General features: G+C 46.0%; 1 protein-coding gene across 1 annotated transcript in view; it reads right to left on the reverse strand.

Moving 5' to 3' along the window:
* Positions 1-5,560, reverse strand: part of khdrbs3 (KH domain containing, RNA binding, signal transduction associated 3) — a 107,124-nt gene extending 101,564 nt beyond the window's left edge. The window contains exon 1 of the mRNA XM_084563024.1: positions 5,275-5,560. Within this exon, the coding sequence (XP_084419150.1) occupies positions 5,275-5,365 (91 nt within the window). The 5' untranslated portion in view covers positions 5,366-5,560. The remainder of the gene's footprint in view (positions 1-5,274) is intronic.
* Between the last annotated feature and the right edge of the window lie 6,193 nt (positions 5,561-11,753).

Below are 11,753 nucleotides of genomic sequence, written 5' to 3' on the forward strand. Positions count from 1 at the left end.
GCCATAATGAGTGAGAGCGCGCGCTCCACATTAGTAGTAGTGAAATCAAAGAAGCCACCTGACTTGTCTGCAGGCGAGGACGCTGTTAGGTGTCATAGCTGGGGCCTGCATGCGTTAGTCCTGGCCTACATTTCACCCCTGGATTCCAGCGGGAGCAGGAGACAGAGCTCTGCAAACACCCCTCAGCCACCGGCACCGCTCGGGCGACTTCTGCTACTTATCTGAATGCAAAGTCAGTTTTTGGAGCTCCCCGGTCTGCCCTCTCGCAGTTCACTTGCGAGTTCACTACATTTACGGGTCACATCACCGGTCAGGTCTCGGCCTCAGACAGATTCAGCGGACAGTGGCTGCTCCGCCACCTCCGCCTCCGCCGCCACCGCCACCTCACCGTGTGGCTCAGCCGCAGATCCACAGATCATTATCGCTATCAGGCCCTGTTTCCCCAACAAAACGATATCTCTGCCTCTGATCCCGTGCCAAAGCTTATTTTCGTTCACTTCTGGGCATTCTAACCCAGGAACTGCTCTCACTCGGGGCAAAGCTCGAGTGCGGCTAAAAATACCCCAATTAACAACAAGGCATCATGTCTGAGTTTGTGTAAATAATGTATATCCTTCGCTGTTATTGTTTGTGGGTGAGCCAGCAGAGGCTGTTAACGTAATGCAAATATTGTACCGGGCTCATGCTGTGCAGCGTCCAATTAAAAAGCAGTAGATGCGGAGCTTATGTTAAGAAGTCAGGCTATAATGTCCAAACTGGGGCAGAGGTCCTGAAACATTCAGAGAGAGCCTCACGCCGCTCCGCATCCTCGTCCCGAACAAACAGAATACATCTGGTGAAAGCAGGCGCACGCCGGACGCAGAAAACAAGGATCGTTGCGCTCTCGAGCAAAGCAAATCCCGCTTTAATGATCCACAATCATGACGGCGGCACAAAAATAGCTTTTACATTAGTAGGTAAAGCGCCACAGTGAAAATACATTAAAAGTGCATTATCAAAGAAATCATAAGCAAAAATGTAATTGAGTCCATTGCTCGCTTGCTTGTCCGACAGTGATTAGTTGACAGAGAAAATGTAATTGGGGGGGGGGGGGGGGGGGGGACAATGTGAGCACAGTGGATGGAGGTGCAAGACTGCCGGAGATAAGCATAGATGAAAAGAATAACGCCTACACGCCGAGTCCAAGCCGAAGATATGTACGTGACAAAAAGGCATTAAAAGGCAATGTGGCCGAGAATATCAATTATGCCGCCAACTGTATGTGAAGAGACTGATATTAATGTGTGTTGTTACTTAAGGCCTTTATAGGTTATTCTTTTCATGTAACATACAATTAGCTTAAAAATCTACTTTAGATCTTTTAGTATAGTTGTGATATCGTGTCGTGTCATTGTCTCTGCACTCCCACGGCTTGGGGTTGCATTTTCTTTTTAATCTATTTTGAGACGTCGGCCTACGACCACGGAGCCTGTCAGCGTGGGGTCGCAATTTCCATTTTAAAAGTTCGTGGTTTAGATTGGCAAAGGTGACGCCGCCAGAATGAAAAAGGGTTCATCGCTCTTTCTACGACCGTGTTTTTCTCACTTTTAAGTCAATTTTAAAGTCAAATATAATTGGATTTGAAGCCGCTGAGCCAAAAACGAGTTGAATTGGAAGAAGAAATGTTTAACACCAAATGTATCAATCTCCCAAAAAAGCCTTTTTAAAACTTTCATCAGCTATTTTTTTTTAAAATAAATAAATTGAGTGGGAACCAAAGCAAAATAAATCGAAATACAATCCATGTAGCCTAAGCCTAAATCATATTGTAGTGTAACCCTAAAATAACCCTAACCATAACTTCTGTGATAATACTGTCTATTGTTTTATTTATTATTATGGTATGCTTCAGTGTCCTACCTGCCCTGGGACTGCAGATGGACATTAGCTATTTATTAAATCTGGTACAGTGTATCTTCTCCCTTTTTAAGTGATTAATGCATTTTGTACATGGTCCCTGTAAGAAATAAACTAAAAGAAAAATGACTGTAACATCACTGTAAGTGCTGCTTTAACAGCTCACATTTTATGGAGTAAATGTAGTCCGCAGTGTGTTCTTACACTTCAAGTCTATTTTCCTGTGCATAATGGCCATTTCTAGATTAAATGTCAGGCTCTGAGCACTTCCAAAAATGCAGGTGACCCACTGCCAAGTGCTGCACCCGGACGCCTCTTGTGTAGACGCTGCTGCTGCTAACACGCTGCGTGCTACGCCTGCTGTTCAGACGCAGCTTAAGGTATTTTACCTACAGTAAAGTCAGCGAGCAGCCTCGCGTTTAGCCGCTGTTTTAACACGCGTTGCTCCTCAGATGCTCTGGTGTTAGGACTTGTCAGCATTGCTCACTGGGTTTCTTCATTTTGCATGAATGAAGGGAACAACAAAGGCCTTGTTTACAGCGGGGAGCAAGCTGCGGAGTGGGTCTGATTGAATATTTATCCTCCCATTCTCCGAGAAAGAAAGCTCCACTTTATTCAATCATGTTGAATTTGAAAGTTTGCTTTTCTGTCAAACTACTGCTCCCAAGGTCAAGAATGAACTTTACTCAAAGCAACGGTTAAATATACACAAGAAAAAAGATTTATCTTCTATGGAGGTGGCGCTGATTTACTGTAAATAACAGATGCACTTCGAGCCACAAGAGGAGGGCTTATTGTTATTTTTTACCTGGACGCCCCTCATTAGCATGCAGCTGAGGGTTTTTTATTCCATGTAGACCGCTGGTCCTGCTTGCCTCTTATTTTGGCTTAAGATATTCCTCCAGCTCGCGGCGCCTGCTGCTGACTGTATGAGGCTTGTCACAGGGGCAGAGATATGGCCCTTGTGGGAGAAGAGCTCCGCGAATGGTCCAAACTTATCAAAGCAGCTCGCCCTGTCCCCGAGCTTCTCACACAATGCCCCTCCTAATTTTTCCTGAATGGAAGTCTCCTCAGACCTGGAGTAATCTCGTACACTCGCCGATCGCACACAGTAGCTCCGGCTCCGTTCCCTGCATCCCCTGCCAATTGCATAATCAAGTCCAGAACTCATCAGCAAGATGGCAGAAGAAGTGCTCTATTAAGCTGCATCGTGTTCCATCTGTTGTGTAAGGAGGAGATAACAGTATTTACAGTTTTGGAGTTGAGGCAGACTGTTTCGGCCAAATTTTGTGCACCGCAGAGTTATGCTTACTCCATAAAATGTCACGGATTAATTCTGCACAGCGATGGTGTCCAACTCACTAGAAATATCACAAACTAACTTTTATTGGAAGTGTTGTGCCGGGAACTTGAGTTAGGTGGAAAACAAAAAACTACGTTTACTCCACGGTTCTTTCCTGTCTTTTCCATCATTTTTATCTCCACGACCAATATTTGCTACAACTCTACAGAGGACCTGCCATGTGGATCAAGGACTTTGAGAGAGACTCTGTCTAGGAAGTGGCTGGTGAGTGTCTTTCAACTGGCATTAAGCATTCCGTGCTCCGGTTCCCCTCTCTTTCAGTGAGGGGAATGTGCGTCCTCAAAAAGAGAAAAGAAGAAACTGTAACCCAGATTTGAAGAAACAAAAGCGGCTGATAACGTAAAAATCCTGAGTAAGAACGCCGCCTCATCCGCTGGAATGAATTTACCTCGCGACGTGAATCAGCTCAATAAAAAGAAGGATGCATTAGCCGAAGCCTGTCCTTTCATACTCCTATCAGCAACCGATACTGCCTGGGTCATTACATCCATTACTCCGGCATTCAGTAAGTGAACAGAGGACAGTCTAGAAGCACACCGTTTTACTCACCACTATATTAAAGTCCTCTCAGTTAATACAGTGTAAACCTATGTTTTTTTATCACTCGGCTATCTGAGGTCATATCCGGAGAGGATAACTCTTTCACGCTATTCCAAAAAGTGCAGAAATGCACAAGATTTAGATTAATATGACTGAATGTGTTCATATCAAGAGAGAGCAATTGCCATAACTTAATAAAGTAGATGATGAAACTGATGAGTATTAGAATTTATTACTTTCTTTTTCTTATTGTAAATTTTATACTGTTGTGTTTTGTTTTAGCTTAAAAAAACTCCCATTTTACAATTTTTTTTTAGGGGACACAATCATTCTGTGTGCAACATTATTAAATCACGCCTCACTCTGAGGGGACCCCCCTTTTGGAATCCTTTTAAGGGCCACTTGAGCTCCCAAAGTTTGAGAGGCAGCCACCAGAAGAGACAAAGCTGTCAGAATAAAAACAGCTGGGTGTGTAGAGTCACACATGAGGGATCAATAGAATAGTTGCAGTGCAGAAAGACTCTTCACAGCCCGCCACTCTTTGTCTGTTACCTTTAAAGCCAACAACAGCCTCCTAGATTGTTCACAAAGCCCGAGAGCGGTGCTCGAAGGATGCACTCGGATGCTGTAACAGTGCACTTCCCACACGAGGAGCTCCACGAGGCCGCGTCTCAAGAACTGTTTGCGAAATTCCAGCAGCTTCAAAGCAGGAGGCTGTGCGACGGATTAATTAAAGCGGCTGCGAGTGCTGCTGCCTCTGCCTCTCCCTCTCCATCCGCTCAGCCTTCCATTTCAGTCACGTCCACTTCTTCAAAGCGGGAAACACATGTACATTTCAATAAGAGGGCGATTATTCCTACGCTCGCACCGCAGCTTACACGTGTCTGCGCGGGATAGAGATGACTGCAGCCTGCAAAGCTGCAGTGTTTCCCTGCTGCTTCCATTCACAAACTGTGGGTTATAATGTCACATCGTCCCAAGGAAGATATGCGGGGGGTTTCATGTGTAAATATTCACTTTCTCATCACTTGTCCTAGTCAACATTTCCACAGCGTTGAGCCAGATCAGAAACAGAAAGGAGGACCCAGTGTAGAGGTCCCACTATTTAGACTGCCAGCAGTCATGCCAGTGTGTGTCTAATTGAAATGAAAAGTTGTTAACCTCTGGGCTGAAGGTGCAGCCTAACCTGTCCTGTTTCACTGATTTCTGCACTATAACAGGGAGGCTGAGGCACCTCTTTTGTATAACAACTTGGCTCAACAGCCATGATGCTGGAAGGACCTCGCCAGTTTAGTGTGACCAAACAGGAAATTGTGAGTAGACCCACAAACCTCTTATATATAACTCGAAGTAGGCGGCTTGGTGGTGCCGTGTAGCCGGCAGCCAAGCGTTAAACCTGAACGCTGTGATCCAGACTCCCAACTGTTTTCACACAGCTGAAGTGTTTACTCCAGCATTTAACCACGGACATTTACCTTGATCCAGTAGCCGCAGGGAGTGCTGAAAAGACGGATCCAGCGTGTCCTTCTCTGCCATAAGCTCCGGCAAGTACTTTTCGCTCCCCATCTTGTCCTGGGCTTTGGGCTCCAAGTAAACGGCTCGAATGGAATTCAAGTAAATACAAAAAGAAAACTTGTTCAGCGTCCAGACGGCTCCAAGTTTGAATATGTCGGGGAAGCAAAAGACGATAATGTCAGTCACGCTACAACTGCTTCTCAGTGCGAGAGGAGCAAACAGTCGCGCGCGCACGCGCGCACACACACACAATGGACGTTTTGAACGTGAGCGTCAGGTTTTATCCCATGGAAGTGTGCTTCAGCCCGCAGAGCCCCGCTTACTAGCAATCTCAGCCGGAGTGCTCCTCTCCTCTCTGGGTGGACAGGCTCTTTGAAGCTCCCTCTGTTGTATCCACAGCTCAGCGGAGGCGGGCGCAGCTATTGGTTCGCCGCGCGCGACACGCAGCCGTTGGAAGGGGCGGAGCTACGCTGAGGAGCTGTCCGTTGTGCTGAGTCTCGCTGCCATTACCATGTCATTAGCATAAAGTCACCGCGCAGAGGGGCGGAGACTTTCTCTCTCTCTCTCACTCTCTCACTCACACACACTCACACACACACACCGAGGAAAGCGACCCGAACTATCAGAGCCCGTTTGCTTCAGTGCGGCGTTAATAATACACAACATCTCTACAGCTCACACCACTGTTGGCCCCTTTTCCTCTCGAGCAAAAACCAAAGACTTTGCGAATGTATGCGGATAAAATGATGGATGGTTTCTGCTCTGGCACTGATCTGCAAAACTTCCACGCATGCTCATCAGAACAGATCTAAAGAACAACTGAGCAGCGACCATGGACGAGGATATGTTTAATGTTAACCAGATTGAACTCCCTAAAAACCCACTAGCACTTAGTTCATAGTTAAATACTCCAATACATAACAGCTATCTGTGCACCGCAGTACGACTTAAACTAATATAACTGATAGAGCTGTATTTGAATGGAGGCCACCTCTGAAAAACAAAAGAACAGGTAATGATGCTTGATTTTAATATTCCACATGTCATGTTGTACCTTGTATGTAATCAGATTACTTGCAGGTAATCCCAGGTGGTTAATAGTTCCAAACTGTTCAGCTTCAAACAAACAGTCTTCGCTTCTTCAATCTCCACAGGTGAGGCAACAAACAAGGAGAAGCAAATATATTAGTCAATCTACGGCCCACTATCAAACTGACTGAAATGTTTGAACAAAATACATGCTTGCAAATGTGAGTGGGACAGACCCAGGACAGATACACAAAATAGTGTGATAAATCCTAATTTCCAAAAAAGGTTTAAAAAGGCAACTGGACTTGTAGAGTTTGTTCAGAAGACGTTTCACCACTCATCCGAGTAGCTTCTTCAGTTCTGGTGGACTGGATGAGTGGTGAAACGTCTTCTGAACAAACTCTACAAGTCCAGTTGCCTTTTTAAACCTTTTTTGGGTATACCATGACCTGGATGACTGAGAACCTTCACAGACATAAATCCTAATGCTCACAGAAGAGAATTAAACAGACAATACAACAATGAATTCACAGCTACGGAAACATTGCCAAGAGGGATGAAATATAGAATTAATATCTATAAACTCCTCCTTGATGAGTAAAAGGCACACGGTGAGTCACTGGACGTAGATGAATATACATAGTTTTAGGGCATATTCCTTATAATAGTTCAAGGTTTTCTCACATGTCGTTACATCAGAAATAGAAACATGCAAATAGATCCACCCAGCACATACATATAGAGATCAACAGAGATGATGTTGCCGCATGTGACTGGAGCCGTCTCTGCGCTTTGGTGTCAGCCTCCAAATAACTGCTTATCGAAATAAGAGGCACACATGTCACACAGGTCAGTGCATTCACAGGAGCGTCTCAGGAGGCAACATAATTGTCCTCTTTACTCATTTAAGCAATTGATTAGGACCGCATGACTCCTTATGTTGCCTTTACTTGTTAGGACAACCTGTCAATAGATCTCAAAAAATCCATTCACCTTCTCATAGGTCAAGCGCACGTTTTCTCCCAGGCGTGTTTATGAATTCATTAAATAAGAAAACCGTGCTGTTGAGGAAACGCAGCCCTTATTAGAGCCTCATGCGGCCTGTCTCTGCTTCCCTAACGGATACCAGACAACGGCAGCAGATGTCTGCAGACACAAGCCACACAGACGTTATCAGACGGCCGGAGCTGTACAGTTACATGCAGTCAGTTCTAAAGGGAAAAAGTCTTTGTGAGGGATTTGTGGCGGTTAAATGGACGGGAGAGAAACTGGATTTGTGTACACGAGCTTGTCAGAAAATGTGGAGAGAGAGAAAAAAGGAGATAAGAAGTCCGTCAATATTTGTGGAGGATGCAGAGGTAGCCTCAGGTGGGCGGCTATCTGTAGGCTGATCGGCGCTGGTTATATAATTGAGATTTTTTTTTTTCTTCTTCTCCATTCTATTTCAATAACTTGGAGAAAATGTGACCCAGAGGCTAAAACCAAGATGGGTTTATGTATATTTATCAACGCAGATGTCCTCCGTGACCTGTGGAATGTGCTATTGGTTATTTTGCTTTAGTTGCTGGAACAAAATACTGCTGCAGGCATTACTGATGATTGTTTTTTTTTCCTTTCCAAATGATATTAGAGTATTTCTGAAAGCAGGGGTGCACAGTGATCTAGTGATCTAATAAAAGTGGCATATCATGAAACACGCAGGGAAGGCAATGTGTCATGCGACTCTCCGTCTCGAGCACGTCGACGGCTCTTTCCCCCTCTGGATCTTCCCAGACTCTTGTTTATGGGTGATTCACCGCAAAGAGAAACGCATTATGAATCAGCTTACTTTTTAATCTCTCCCGGAGACCATTAAAAACCAGCTCAAATGCACTAATCTCCTATTCAGAAGAGCGACTTATTTATAGATATGCTTGCCATCTGTTGCCGCCCGTCTTCACCAACCCGCCGTTATTTGTCGCCGATGTTCGAGTCAAAGTTGCGGGGCCCGTGCGTCCTCCCCCTGCGCGCCTCGCCTTCGGAGGGGAGCTCGCTAAGTGATTGCAGCACATCAGTCGCAATGAAAATAATCATGCTTTATGGGGCAACATTTTTCTATAAGTCACAGCCGGGCCACAGGGGCCAGCAGCGATGGTGTAAACAAAGCTGTGAGAAATGTTCTGTCAGATGGGTGTAAAGAATGAAGAACAGTGGGCTATTACATTGACAAAGTGTTATTTTGATCATTAGAGAATGGCTGGCCCCTTCCTCGCCCCGCAGCCTGCCCCGGCCCACTAAATATGATGTTGACTGCACCTCGGCGGCCTGAGCGGCGCCCCGGGGTGCCACATTTGCTGCATACCATGCCACTGTGTGTGCACTCTTCTTTGTCAGGGTCTCCCATTTTTCTAACAAGGAAGCGGTGATAATCAGAGCGCCGGTCTTCTTCCCAGTGACTTGACGCAAACGCTAACTGATTTAAACGGAAGCATGTGTCCTGTCAGCTTTCAGTCTTCGTAAAATCCCATTTCAGGGAGGGGAAGTCACGGGGCGGGGGGGGGCTGGCTTGTCACCTGAGGGGCCATTAGACCTTGATGCGTCCGCAGGCTGATTTGCTGTGTCACTTCGTGTCACAGAAAGAGCACGAGTCTTGGACGGGCCGCACCGTGCTCCCACTTTGTCTCAGCCATTGCGGCCTGCAAACGAGGGGCGCTTTTAACACCTTGAAAAGGTGGATTACTCCCGTCGCCGGGAGCAGACGGCTTGCCAGGAGAGTGACAACACTGCCTCCTTGTGACCACGTCAAACCGCTCGAGCAGACGCGAGGAGCACACACCACGCGGGGGATGGAAGACGTCTCCTCTGCGCTTGCAGCCCTTTTCGAGAGGAGTCGGTTTGGAAACAGAGCCCTGGAAGAGTCAGGAGTCCGTGTCAGTGCTCAGAGGATGGCTAATTGCCAGGAAGCTTTGCTGTAAATGGGGCAGTTTGCTTTATTTATCAGCAGCCTCCGGTTTATATTGCACAGCTCCGTGGGTAAAAGCATCATTACAGTGATCCAACAGGTATTCGCGGAAAATAGTTTTAATGGGCAGCAGCAAAACGGGAACAGAATTATACAGAGGAAGCTGTTTTTGTGTGCCCCCTTTTTTTCTTTATTTATGCTCCATGTTCTCCTCAAGCTGCGCGAGGACCCGCTTAAAGAATAGAGCCAAAAGGCCTCAGCAACGCTGAAGTGCATTTCTCTTCCAATTTGCAAATACTTTCAATGCCCCTATTATAACAGAATAATAAAGGACATTTCTCCTCTAGTCGCTCCCTCGTATTCCAAAATCATTTTAACAAAGTTCGTCTTCTTTCAAGATATAGTTTATTTCCTCGTGCGGCCGCCACAATGCAGCCTCAGTCACAAAAGGCACCTTATTGTGGCTACTAAATGGAGCGCTCACATCCATTAAAGAGCCATTCAGCTGAATTATGTTGCCAGCGCCGATCTATCAGGTACATTGATCACGCATCGCCGGCTGTGAAGTGCAGACTCCGGTCTCCTCTCCTGGAAGTGTTGTGCAAAAAAGAAACCTAATGAGAAACTGTCAGCAGCGCCCAGGTAAACAAATCAATGGCACCCAGCAGTGCTCCCAAGGTCAAGACACACACAGACCATCGGCACCCCCACCCCCACCACCACCACCACCAAAACCTGAGCTTGGAGCTGCAGCCAAATCTTCAGCAGTGTCACAATTTCCCTTGGCAGGTAAACATGAGGGATAGTTTGGGATTTTATACGTTGCATATGAGGCAAGAGCGCGCTTACAGGCTGCTGCTTTTCAGAATGTTAATTCATACACTGATCAGGCATAAGATTATGACCACAAATTCCCTAGATCCCACACTGATCAAGTATCTGTGGGACGATCCACAGAAGCCCCTCCCCTCAAAGGCCCCCACTAACAACATTCTGTTGCCTGACACCACATGACACCCTCAGAAGGCCCATGTCCATTCTCTGATGAGTCACAAGGGAGACCTACACAATATTAGACAGGTGGTTATAATGTTATGCCTGATCAGTGTATGCTGTATGTGCTTGTACCTGCATTGCTGGTTGATTCTGGTTGTTATGCCTACAAGTTTTCACAAACAGTCCCGGACTATTCTGCTGCCAACAAATACATACAGCACGGAGTGTATTTATATATACTGTTTGCGAGGCTTTGCGAGTTTCCATGGATGCAGAGTCCAGATGCCGTGCACATGTGTGGAACGGTGCCGTACAAGAGGAGCAGCTGCAAAGAAAACAGCAGGAGGCTGAGATGAGGCGCAGTGCAAAACAAACCTTCTTTGTAAATGGTTTAACGATGACAAGTGATATAACGGCGGCAATCGATAGCTGAGGGAATGTGAGGAAATCCTGAAATATGAACACACGCTTCCATTAGGATTTGTGTTGTCATCGCAAATGAGTGTTGGGTTTTTTTGTTTTGCCACGAACGCAACTTTTGCTGAGACGAGTAAAAAATAAAAAATAAAGCTCCACACAGCAGCCTGAAGTATAGGCCGTGATATGCGGCGTCTAAGTGCGTGGTGAGAGCCCTCCTCGTGCACTTACACAGCGGAGAGAGGCACAAGGTCAACAGCGGTAATTATTCTGTGGGAAGCGTGTTGGTCTTCAGTGGGTGATTTCATTTCCTGTCATTAGCCACAGCGATTAAGCACAAGAACAATGATAGTATGATAGCATCAGCGAGCACCACACAGCCCGCGGCTGCTCTCAGTGTTCTCCAATATTCTCTAAATGTCGCTTTGCACGGGTTAAGCCTCCTGTTGGGAGGTAGCCTGAATACATTCTTTAAGCATTTCTCTGCTGCCCTAATTAGCTGAATTAGCTAAACGATCATAATCTAATCTATAGCTATCTATATTTCTCTCTAGCATACACAGAATGTATTTATACCGTATATATCTTTATATTTTACTGGATCTTTATTATCATCATTGTTCAAATAAGACACTTCCGTGTCAGTAGATAACATTGACTATCTTGTGACAATGTTCTGCTGGGAAACATTTGGACCTGGCATTCATGTGGATGTTACTTAGACATGTAGCACCCACCTAGACCAGACCAGACACCCCCCACCCCATAGCAATGACACTCCTTGATGGCAGCAGCCATCCCCAGCAGGATGCAGCCTGACACAGGGACACACACACAAAAACGCTTTAGGAACAACTAAAAGAACATTAAGAGCAGCACAAGGTGTTGACCTGGCCTCCAAATTCACTAGATCCCAAACTGATCAAGTATCAAGTGGGATGATCCACAGAGGCCCCTCCCCTCAACCCATAGGACACCCTCAGAAGGACCATGTCCATTCTCTGATGAGTCACAAGTGTGACACAATTGTGACAAAAGTGAGGCACAAGAGAGACC

This window comes from Chelon labrosus (assembly GCF_963514085.1).
Source record: "Chelon labrosus genome assembly, chromosome: 16".
Classification (NCBI taxonomy): domain Eukaryota; kingdom Metazoa; phylum Chordata; class Actinopteri; order Mugiliformes; family Mugilidae; genus Chelon; species Chelon labrosus.